At 40.1% G+C, this 12,348-nt stretch overlaps 1 protein-coding gene across 2 annotated transcripts in view; it reads left to right on the top strand.

Moving 5' to 3' along the window:
* The window catches only part of IGF1R (insulin like growth factor 1 receptor), a 178,664-nt gene that overhangs the window by 148,394 nt on the left and 17,922 nt on the right, over positions 1-12,348 (top strand). Inside the window, exons 11-19 of one of the 2 annotated variants that reach the window (XM_071754248.1) lie at positions 1,716-2,002; positions 3,437-3,573; positions 3,883-4,042; positions 5,095-5,200; positions 6,533-6,603; positions 8,961-9,190; positions 9,477-9,587; positions 9,794-9,953; positions 11,721-11,850. In XM_071754248.1, coding sequence (XP_071610349.1) covers positions 1,716-2,002; positions 3,437-3,573; positions 3,883-4,042; positions 5,095-5,200; positions 6,533-6,603; positions 8,961-9,190; positions 9,477-9,587; positions 9,794-9,953; positions 11,721-11,850 — 1,392 coding nt within the window. The remainder of the gene's footprint in view (positions 1-1,715; positions 2,003-3,436; positions 3,574-3,882; positions 4,043-5,094; positions 5,201-6,532; positions 6,604-8,960; positions 9,191-9,476; positions 9,588-9,793; positions 9,954-11,720; positions 11,851-12,348) is intronic. The other variant, XM_071754249.1, reaches the window with a different exon arrangement.

A 12,348-nucleotide genomic window follows, 5' to 3' on the forward strand; every position in this document is an offset into this window, starting at 1 on the left:
AAATGAACTTTCTCTTTTCAATGCTTTTGTCGCAAAATTTGTCCTAAAGTTCTTAATTTCAGTGCTGGGCATCCCATGTGGTTTTAGCAATTCCAAAGTTTGGTCTTTCCACTGAATTAAAGCAGTAAATGAGTATTCATCCTAAGCAGGGTCAATAGCTTTGGTAACTTTCATAAATATGAGTGTAGAGGAGGCACAGGTGCTCACATCTCCTATGAAATTCCCCCATACCCAACTGATAAATTCTGACATTTGCTTATATATTGCTTAAAACAATTCCTTGGTAACTTAGGAAGTTTTTTTCCTTGTCTTCATTTATCTCTGGGCTGTGGTTTACATGGCATCTGGGAGAGAATGTCAAAACAGCTACTCAGGACATAGTAAAAGGATTTTGGAAAATTTTGTAGCGGGCTCCTAAAAAAAAAAAAAAAGATGAATCCAACTTCTGCCAGGAGATTTCAAAACCAAGTCAGCCTGTTTCTGGCTTTCTCTCCAGCATGCTGTTCTGTAGCTGGGTGTACCAACTCGGTGTATTTGACAGCAAATTAACTTCTCCTGCTGAGTCATCTCTCTTCCTGTTGTGTGTTTGATGGAGGCCTTTATCTGTCTGGTTTCTAACTCCCTCTCTGATGGAAATGTGTTAGACTTCACTTTTGTCCTTGATAACCCTTGTGCTGATCTGTTGAAATTGGGTTTTTTTCAGATTATTATTTAACTCTGCTGGTGCCTTGCTTTCCAGGTGTGAGCAGCCATGCACACTTTGGAGACCAGGAGAGCAGGAGCTGGAAAAGCCAGCTTGCCTGCTGGAGTTTGTGCTCCTGTGCAAAAAACAGCCTTGGATCTGACACAAAACCAAGTGACAAGTCTCATGTGTAGCAATCCTGTGCTGATTAGCCAATACTATCCAAATGCTTATGAGTGTTTTCATCTTGATGCTTGTACTGATCCTCAGGCTTGTCTACTGCAACAGTTTCTTAGACTTGAGAGAGTAGAAATCATTAAGTTTTTAACTCTCCATAAATTTCACCCAGATGCCTGTAAGGCAAAGCAAAGTTGCTTGGGGAACCCTTTGCTGTAGGCAATATTAGTGCTGTGTTTTCTCATCCAGGAAGATTCCTTTGCAGAGCCTTTGACTGGGGGAGGGAAGGAGGGACACAAATTACCACACATTAGTGGTGGTTATTATTGATGGTTTTCAGCTACCTTCCAAGGTTTCTTTTGTTAGTGCAATACATTCAAAGTTCTGTGATTTCATTGGAACTGAAAAGAAAAGCCTATTGAGAGTTAGCTTTGCTAATCCAGCAAACTTCAAAACAGCTTATTCCCCAACCTTTTCAGCCTTTAACATCTGATTTTTATTTTAAGTGTCAACATTACTGTCATTAAATACAAATCTAGGTTGCTTTTTGAATAACAGTGAAGCCGTTTTTGCTATTCATTTTATTGTCTGGGGTCAGAAGTTTGCACATTTATCTTGGGGTGTGATGTGAGCTTCAATTTTGCTTGGTTTCTGACCAAGAGAGAGAGAGTAATAGGATGAGCTGACACGCTGCAAGCTCAGATTAAGAGAAAGCTTTTGTCTTGTTTTGTAGTTCCCTTCATTTTGCTCTTTTGTTAGCAGAGTTATGTATTTTACTGGGATTTTTTTTGCACAGAACTGGAAGAGAGCTGGTGTTTCTCTAAAGGGACCTTGTCTGTGTCTGCTTGCTCCACAGACCTGATCGGAAGCGGAGAGATCTCTTCCGAATCGCAAACGCCACCGTTGCCAGTCGGAATAGGAACATCACTGGGACAGATCACTTCACCAACACTTCTGACACAGAGGAGAATGAGGTGGAATACCCATTCTTTGAGACCAAAGTGGATGGCAAGGAGAGAACTGTGATCTCCCATCTCCAGCCTTTTACTCTTTACCGCATTGATATTCACAGCTGCAACCACGAAGCTGACACGCTGGGTTGCAGCGCTTCCAACTTTGTCTTTGCAAGAACCATGCCTTCAGGTATGCTCTCACAAGTATAAAGCTTTGCTTGATTGTCTGGGCAGAGCTCAGTCTCAGGGAGGACAAACAAAGCAGTTAAAAAACATTGGAGTGTTATTAATAAAAAGTAGATGCAAGGAAATCAGTTGGAACTGTATCAAACTTAGTAGTTTCCTGTCATTGACTCACCTCTCCTGTATGGAGTGACAGGTATTGAGTCTGTCCTGTGATCTGGAGAAAGGTGGGAGTGTGTGCATTGACTACTGAGATAATTAGGGGACAATCTGTTTCCCAGCAACATAGGTGAGACCCACAGACATGGTGGATTAAAAGGTCTTCAGTTCTCTGTATGCTGAATGCAGACGGGGGAGCGTTTCTCTGCTAACATTGAGTTTTTGCTGTGTTCACTTTGAACAGTTCACAGATGTTAAGAGTTTTGCTGGTGAGAATGTATGCCAAATGTTTCTTCTGTCACAGAATGACCATGCATTTGTCCAGCCTAGAAACAGGAGGAGGACTGTGGTGTTTTGTGCAGAATCACCAGCATCTGGAGTACTTCAAATAGGAAGCGTTGAACGCTGTTCTCATGTTTGGGACTTTTACAGATTGTACTTCTTCTGAGAAGAATAGAGATGATTTTAGTGTAAGATCATATGCATCCAGCAAAGGGCTTCTAACTCCAGCAGATGTCTGGGAATATTTGGTGCAGAATGGTAGCAATTTTGTTTTGTTTCTGGAAGGAAAGACTATCACAATCTAGATCCAGCTGTGTCAGTAAAGAAGGAGCAGTATTGCTTATTTCAAGGAAAAAAGGAAACCTGTGAGATCAAGGAAAAGGAAATAAGTGTCCCCAGATTTTTAGTGCCTGGCTCTGAAAATCAGAGGCTAAACAATTCTGAAGTCTGTCAACTATGTTTTTGAAAACATGGCCTTTTTTTCCTTGACTGAAACAGTCTTCATATTCTTGTTATGTTTCGAATAAGACACAAAATTATCAAGAATGCAGTAGAGATAAAGCAGTTCCTGAATTGCTGATGAGACTGCATTTTAAACTGCAGGTTTCCTCAGAGTGGATATTTTAGGAAAGGGATGTCAGTGGGGGAGATCTTAGGTATTTACAGCCACTTGCAGCCAGGTTGCTGGTGACAGCTATTTGGTAGGAGTGGGAAGTTTGGAAGGAAGAACCAACTGCTGATGTACAGGTTATGAGGCACACAGACTGAGCACAGTGCCCACACCTGATAGAGCTGTGTATTTTCTGACAATTAGCAGTTCAGACTCTGCTAATCACTCCAACAGGCCCCTGGCCAACGTGTTCTGTTCTCTGGATCTTTGAATAGCACTTTCTGCAGTGCTTTGATACCTATAGAATAGCATGAACTTTTGGCTTTCCTCAATTGTTGCCCAAGTTCCTGTGTCAGTAACAGGTGTCCTTCACTTGTAAATATTTTCCAGAGGGAGCAGATAACATTCCAGGAACGGTAGCATGGGAAGCAAAAGAAGAAAATACTGTCTACCTGAAGTGGCTGGAGCCTGCAAATCCAAATGGGCTGATACTCATGTATGAAATCAAATATGGGCAGCATGGAGAGGTGAGGATTGGACATCTCCCTGTTACTGCTTGTAGCTTGAAGCTGTACACAGAATGGGATCTTTCTTACCATTCTTCTGTGCAGTGCTGCAGACCAAAGGATGGAAGTTATCATTTCAAACCCCCAGCACCAGTCAGCATTCCATTCCTTTGTTTTGTTTCCTTTGACTTTGTATTCCACCCATCTCCTTAAGGTGTTTAAAGAAAAACTGATGGGGCTTTTAGTTATAAAAATCAGCTTACCCTGCAGCCATATTGGTTTCTCAGTTGTTTTCTGCATTAAGAGCTGTAACTGTTTTTTTTCTTTTAGGAGAAGCGGGAATGTGTTTCCAGACAAGAATACAAGAAGCTTGGAGGAGCTAAACTAACTCATCTGAACCCTGGAAACTACTCTGCTAGAGTTCAGGCCACTTCATTAGCTGGAAATGGGTCATGGACTGAGCCCATCTCTTTCTATGTGCAACCCAAATGTAAGATGAATGTTTGTTGGCTGTGTCACACTGGGGGAATGTTGTCTTTTTAATAATTCCTGAAGTTTGTGTATGTAACTGGCCCAGTTCTCTTGCCTCTGTTCTAAATATTCCTCTTATTTGCTGATACTTCTTTGAGAACTCTTCTCTGTTCCTTTTTTTTTTTTTGTTTGGTTTTTTTTTTGCAAGTGTTGACAACCAGGTCTATCTGAGGCATGGTCCTTTTCTTTTGTGCATTTTATATATATGAGAGATGCAGCCAGGTGGTGGGTGTGTAGAACACACCATGCAGCTTCCCATAGTGAACAACTCTGCTGGGAATGGACTGGTAGCTCTAACAATATGGAGGGGGTTGTACAAAACCTCTGGCAATAAGCCAAACCTGATCCAAATTGCAAAATGAGACAAAAAACAAGTTGCTTAGCTTTTTGGCTAGCAGTTTTTTAAAAACATCACAATGTTTTTTCATAGGACCCCATCCAGGTGACATTTATTTGATAAATATAAGCATTCTGGTGAAAGGATGATGACTCCTGACAATGGGAGTAATTTGTATTTTGGAAGAACACCACCACAGTGTCCACAGAGACCCTCTGGAAGTTCTGTATTTAGTTGTAGAGCAGATGTATCAACAGAAAACTGGAACTCCACCTTTTATTCCTTTTTACTGGAGTTGAAGAACTCGAAGAGCAGTGTCTGTATATTCTGAATAGAAGTTCTTGCAAGGTGAACAAAAGGTGGAAAAGGGGTGAATATGCAGGAGAACAATTACTTGTTCTTGGAGGAATGCAAGTCCTTAAGCATAACTTGTGAAACCAACCTGCAGACAGAAACTGTTGTATACAAAATTAATGCTTTTCACTGTCTGTTTTCTTGTTTCACTCATCTGCAGTCAGAGAGTGTTTCTGAGTACATTTTTCCACATCAGACAAGAAAATGAGTACTTTGATTTCTTTCCCTGTATGGAAATTGATTGAGTGGGTTTTGAATGTTTCTTTGTTAATGGAGATTTTATAGGAACCATGATACAATTGTTTTCTTGTTGATTGCAGCAGCAAACTATGGAAACTTCCTGCACTTGATAATTGTGCTCCCTATTGCTTTCCTACTCATCATTGGGGGATTGCTGATAATGCTGTATGTCTTTAACAAAAAGAGGTGAGTTGTATGTGCTTGTGGTTAAAACTGCAGAAAGGGAATGTTTATTTCCAAATCTGTGCCTGTAGAGCAAGTTAGAAATTAAAAAGGGAAATGGAATTCAGAGAACTCAAGAAGCTAAAGTAGATTTTGTCTTGTTGGTGTCTAAAGGAGGAGGTTTAGAGTTACCAGTGAGCATGTGGCTGCTGCTTGAGATATGAAGAAGCTCCTTATTACAGTGTCATGTTTGAGAGGGAAGAGGAAGGGTTATTGGGAGCATATCCCCTGGGACAATGATGGCAGGCACTGAATCTATATACTCAGAAGCATTGACTGAAATATGGGTCAATATAAATCATGGGAACTTAATTCAATTTAGGTTAATTTGATTCCTTGCAAACTCTAGAGGTTTTTTGAAGTCTTTACATCCACTTACAAAGTTACATTCTGTGCAGAGCAGTCTAGGGTACTGTTCTATTGATTTCTTTTTTGTAATTAGTGGTTTGATTATTTTATTTTATTGCAATACATAATAAGAACTTAATGTTCAACCTTTTAACTTCCTAGATACGAATGCTTTTTATTACACTTAGATAAATTACACTTATTGAACATTATTTCCAGCTCTAATTCATTGTGCAAACAGTGGCACCAGGTCTCCTCAAGCACTCCAGCAAGGGCTTTATGTGCAGTGAAGTACAGTGCTACCTTCTTGGCCTTCCTTTGGGCTCTTTTAGCTGAAAAGCCTGATAATTCATCTTTCTTTAAATTTGTTCTATCCCACAAGAATGTTTTTTCTTTCATTTTCTGAGGTCTGATAATTTTAGTTCTGCAGCCTGCCTCTTGCAGCTCTCATAGTGTTTAATAAATATGTCTTGCTCTGAAAATAAATAATATTGGGGTGGGTGGGTGTTCTTAAACCAGAAACATTTATAAAATAGTCTAATGGAATTCCCCATTAAAAACAATCCTGTCCTTTGCTTAGATCACTTCTCTCCCACAGCAGAGCAGATGATGTTGCAGTATGTTCTCAGCCACAGGTCTCCTGGGTATATCAACATACAGCTGCCTTTCTTAAAGGAGCACCTAAAAGTACCTTGTGTTTACATTTTTCTGGTGCTGATTTGGTTTAAAGAAGACATCAGGTTTCCTGGGAAAGCTATTCCAGGCTGTTTTCCCATTGATTATGGGAAGTAGAATAAGAACTTGGTTTGTCCACTTTGTCTGAGAAGCTCTCTGCACGCAGTAAATAATATTCTGTGGTTGAGCAATTGGTGGGAATGCTGTAGAAAAGGTGGTCAGCTGTTTACTTAGGTTTAAAGATTTTAAAAGAGAAAAAAATTATTTCAACAGGAACAGTGACAGACTGGGCAATGGAGTACTTTATGCTTCTGTGAACCCTGAGTACTTCAGTGCTTCAGATGGTAAGTGAGACCTCACACTTGTGATGCTTTTACTTTCACGTTTTCTGCTTGTGTCTGAGTTTGAAAGGTATGAAACTCTAAAAGGAAAGTTGTAAAACCATTTTCTGTCTTTGTTTTATTAGCATTGCAGTGCAATCAGTCATTGATAATTGGAGATGTCAGCTGCCTAGTCAAACTGGGCAGGTTTTCAAACTTTCCCTGTAGTTTATTTAGCTGAATCAAATTTGGATGCATTAGTTTCAGATTATCATCTACTCACCCGGTGATGTTTTCATTGAAATGAAGGAAGGATTAATGAATTCATCATCTCTCATGTTTGCCCTTTTAAGCTTTATTCTGACCTATTGGAACAAACCCTCTGTTTCTTTCCATGTACTTGTCACCTGGAACATAGTAACACTTAGGAAAACCAATATTGTCACCTCACTTCCCATCCTAATAAAACTCTACAACTTTTCACAGTTAGAGAAAAGCAATGTTGTGGGCTCCCAGACATATCACTAGCAGAAATATTGTGTTAAAATTAGCACAGATATATAATATTTTATATATATATATATATATATAATATATATATATTTTATACTACATTATATCACATATAACATAACTAGAATCGATTTTTGTTTTTCTCAATATCTGGAGTGTTTCTCTAGCTGGAAAAACATATTTTTAAAACTAGTTTCAACCTGATCTGATTTGTGACTGCTGTATATATTAGGCAATGACAATATTTAGAGACATAGGGATGTGCCAGTGATAAGACCCCAGCCCTGCTATGTCTGTGTTGAGTGCTATGCTAACAGAGTAAAATAATTGTAGTTCTGAGGTCAGGTGTGAGGTTTTGGGGGCCATGTTTAATTTCTTACACCTTTCAGTGGGAGACACAATGTGGATAGTGCTCATATGTTTAAGAACTTCTATTTCCTGGATAGCTTTAAAAACAGAAGTGCCATTCCAAGAACAGCCTGCTTTTTTTTGTTTGTTTTGTTTTGCTTGCTATATATTGTTTTCTTGTGCCTGCTAATGGTGTAGCTGAACTTTGTGTCAGTTCTTTCATCAGTTGTCCCTGGGCAGCAGCAGGAGCTGAACAATCTCTGCTTCTCCAGGAAACCTGTGTGCTGGCACTGCTGGGGAATGGAGAACTTTGGAAAAATTCAGCTTTCTGGCTAGACAAATTGCTTTAAAAAAATAACAAAATACAAGGAGCAACCAGGTTCCCTATTATTTATTGCTAGATAATTAATTCATATCTCTAGATAATTAATTCAAAGAAATTCAGCTTTCTGGCTGAAAGAATTGCTTTGAAAAGTAAGAAAATACAAGAATCAACTGGGTACATTAATTTATTGCTAGATAATTGATTTATACACAGAGAGGTGTGGTTGTCAGTAATGAGGGTGTACCCATACTGTAGAGGTTATGGGATTCTCTTCAAGTGCAGGAGGAAATCACATCAGCCCAGTCTCCTTGAAGCATCATCTGTTTATTGTTTAGTTTGCTGCTGCTGCTGCAGTAGACATCTTACTGTGCTTCCAAAAGGCCCCAGCAGGCTAATGGGTTGAGCCAGAGTGGCAGAGGGCAATTTTACTGTTATTTTTTGTAGTGGCACCATTAGGGTTAAAGGTCTGTCAGTGCTCATGCTATAATCCTCTATTTTTGCATCCTGTCATTTCACCCATCCAGAGCATGTGACACAACTGTCCCCTCTTTTGGTGACTGATAGGCAGCAGCATCAGTGACTACTCAGATGTCGACTTGCCTGAGGCAGTCACTTTCTGAGATCTCTCTTCTGCCTCAGATCAAAGACTTAGCAGCAGGAGCAGGTTCTGCCTTTACTTGTGCAACAGAGTGTGTGCAAGTGATCAGAATGGCTTCATGCAAAGAGCCCTCTAGATCAGAGAGTCTGTTTCCCTCTAGCCACAAAATCAATCTGTTAATAGAGAATACAGGAGATGCTAAACTGATACAGATGATCGAGTATGTTTGATGCTGTCTGGAAGAATTAGAAACCCAAGGATCCCAAGAAAAGCTCAAACCTAAAGTATTGATTCAAGCCTTTTCCCACCCTGGTTTTGTGCTTTGAGGTTCCTAATCTCTATCCCATGGCATCCAGACCGTAGCGAGGCCACTTCTCGTCCCCCTACACATTTCTTTAAGATCTATTTGTAAGCCAAGCATCTGCCTGTCTCTGTATGGGAAAGACTGTGGATTATTTGCATACATCATGCAAGGTCTCAGCATTTTTTCTGGGGGTTTTTACTGTAAAACTGCTTGGGCAGTTGGTGTCCTAAAGCAGTGAGTGATGGCACCACTTGTAGAAGGGGAACATCACGGCTGGTTCTTTCTCTCCCCAGTCTATGTTCCAGATGAATGGGAGGTGCCCCGTGAGAAGATCACCATGTGTCGGGAGCTTGGACAAGGCTCCTTTGGAATGGTTTATGAGGGAATAGCCAAGGGAGTGGTGAAGGATGAGCCAGAGACCCGAGTGGCCATCAAGACTGTCAATGAGTCTGCAAGCATGCGGGAGAGGATCGAGTTCTTGAACGAGGCTTCAGTGATGAAGGAGTTCAATTGTCACCATGTGGTAGGTCATGAAACTGTAACAAGGCTGTGGTACATCCAGCCCTGGGGTTTATTGGCATGTTCAGGGCACATCTTCACTGAGTGAAGCAAAAAGTTGGGATTTTGACTCCAACTCTGTGCAGCTTTATGATAATAATGTGAAACAGGAGTCAGAGTGGAATCAAATACACTTTTCGACCTTTCCCACGGGTTCACAGGTGGTTGGGGCTACATATTAAGAGGAATAAGTGATTGCTGCAGTTCAGTGAGCTGTACTTGTAGCTCAGTGTTTGTTTTTCCTCTTCCAGGTTCGCCTGCTTGGTGTTGTTTCTCAGGGCCAGCCTACACTGGTGATCATGGAGCTGATGACACGTGGGGACCTCAAAAGTTACCTGAGATCATTGAGGCCAGACACAGAGGTGAGTCATGAGTGGTTTTCCTCAGGTAGACTCATCTTGAACAGAAAGCAGCAGGCAATTAGCCTTTCTCTCCCTTCTGTCAGGCTGAATTGTGATAATATGATTTTTTTAAATTTATTTTTAATTTTTTAAAAAGTATGTTACAGTTTGTAGAAATCATGACTTTGTTTTCTCCTTACCGGTTTTATCTTCTTTATCTTGCCCAGAATAATCCAGGCCAGGCACCTCCAACTCTGAAGAAGATGATTCAGATGGCAGGAGAGATTGCTGATGGGATGGCATACCTCAACGCCAACAAATTTGTTCACAGAGATCTTGCTGCAAGAAACTGCATGGTGGCAGAAGACTTCACAGTGAAAATTGGAGGTGTGCTTTCTTGACTTTTTCACAAATGGAAAACATCACCCTGAAAAATCAGCATGTTAGAAGCATTTTAATTTTCTGAAAGCTGTTTAAAAGGCCTTTTGAAACTTAGCTCTGGCTTAAATTTCTGCAGAATGAAATGTGGTCCTTGCTTAAAACACAGGCTTGCTGTGATTTAAGACCTGTGAGCAGTCAGCATTATGTTGAAACTCTTGGAATACCTCTACTTGCTGTTGTTCCAGTGAGGAAATCAGAGAACATGTGGGTTTATAAAGAGCTAGTGAAGCAGTGATTGGAGGTGCAGATGCTGCAGACATCTGGGTGTATGGCATAGTTACCACTGATGTGTCATTTGTTTTTCTGTTAATGTGCAAAAATTATTCCATCTCTTGTATTCTGGTTCAAGAAATAAGAATTTGGGGATTATTTTTAAGCATATCTGATTTGGAAGTGAATGTAAGACTTGACTTCAGCTGGATGCTTTCCAGTCTGAACTGGAGTTCTGCTTTCCAGACAACAGAATGGCTTTTCCTCTGCTTTGCTGTTAGAACACCACTCTTTTTTTCCTTTCACCATCTCTCCAAAATAATGTCAGATGAGTTTTTTCAGCCTTTTCTCCAGAGAGAGTGATTTTAAGCTTTTGGCTGTTTTTGAGTTGTGCATATTAAAATAACATGTATAGCAACAGCCTTCTGCTGTAGGAAACTAATTCTTTCTCTCTGAGCTTAACTCAGCTATTTTGATAATTTGTGTAAGTAATCCTGTCATTTGGGAGAAAGTAAAAATCATTTCATTTTGAGTCAGTTAATTAGGAAATAAGGTCTTTGGGGAATTTTGTGCATCTTCTGCAGGTTTGGAGAAGCCAGCCTGAATCCTTCCCATTCCAGTTTTCTCACTTCTCCTCCCCTCACCAGTGTGTTTTACAATACTTTGAACTGAAGATGGTGCATTTCTTCCCCTTCACATGATACATGGCTACTGTGTTAGCAGACACTGTTTAATATTAGTATGAGATTTGATGCCACCTGATTTATTAACTTTCTGGTTAGTGTCTGAAAACACCAAGACCCAGCAGTTTTATGTGTGTCAAGCTGATTGTATAAGAAAAAAATTCTGGAATAAGTCTGACTTACAGTCAGGAGAGAAGTGTTGTTAGATCAAAATCTTGCAAATGCTTATTTATTTATATCTAAGGACCTGTATTATCCAAAGTATGTCTTTAGTATTGGTTTGTTGGTCATAAATGAATAATCTAATCCTCTGTAGCACTTGAGATGGAATATTATAGAGGCACTGGAAATTGGCTTTAGAAAGAGGGGAAAAAACCCACAAGAGAAGCATTTCCCTCAACATGTGAGAGTCTTTAAGGGCAATAGTGTTGAGTACTGAAGGAGTTCTTTACACTCTTTGGAAAGAAAATTTAATTTAGAGAACACATATAGTGAATTGTATAACATTCAGAAGACTTGGTTTACTGTAAGTCTTGAGCATAAATCCTATAACTTTTTATATTGATACATTTTAATTGTTCAGACTTGTTGCCCACTGAAGTTAGCTGTAAAAATGTCTTTTTTGTTGGGTGGGAAACTGAGCAGTCCTGAAGCCAGCAGGTCCAGTGCCTGCTGAGTCTCTGCAAAGTGCAGTATCATAGTAACAGACTGCAGATTCTTTGCACCAAAATGGGATTCTCTGCTGGCTACAGTGGCTTGTAGTGAGGGGAAAGATGTTCATCATGTTATCATGCAAGCTCAAAACATTTATTCCTTCTAGATTTTGGCATGACAAGAGATATCTACGAGACAGATTATTACCGGAAAGGAGGGAAAGGTTTGCTGCCTGTCCGCTGGATGTCCCCAGAGTCACTGAAAGATGGAGTCTTCACCACACACTCCGATGTCTGGTAACAAAAAGGGGGCCTGGAAAAACTGTATTTTAGCCCCTTTTCTTTCTAGCCTCTTTTCTTGTTTTAGTGGGCTTAACCAAATATACTGCTCCTCCTGTCTCTTCAAAGGTAACTCTCTTTTTTCCACTCTGAGGCATTCTGCTTTGTATTTTGTATTTCCATTGCAAAATCAAGAACTCCTGAGGTTAAACTCCTCTCATTCCCTGAGAGCAGAATTAAATGGATTTCCAAAACTGGAGGTGGCAGCATGTTTCCTGCTGTGGGTTGTAAAATCAGTTGTGCAGTGAAAAACATTACCTTCACCTGGAAGAGCAAGTTGTCATTTTTCAGATTGCTCTCCTTCAGGAAAAGCATTAAAAGTTGCCAAGAATATAGGAAGGTCCACAGTGCTGACCTGCTTTTCTATCAAAACCTTCTGTGTAAATAACTCTGCTCTCCTGCAGACAGTTTACTAGCAGGTTTTTTTTCCTTGGGAGTTCTCCCTTGTGTATAACC

The sequence above is a fragment of the Heliangelus exortis genome, chromosome 11 (assembly GCF_036169615.1).
Source record: "Heliangelus exortis chromosome 11, bHelExo1.hap1, whole genome shotgun sequence".
Lineage (NCBI taxonomy): Eukaryota > Metazoa > Chordata > Aves > Apodiformes > Trochilidae > Heliangelus > Heliangelus exortis.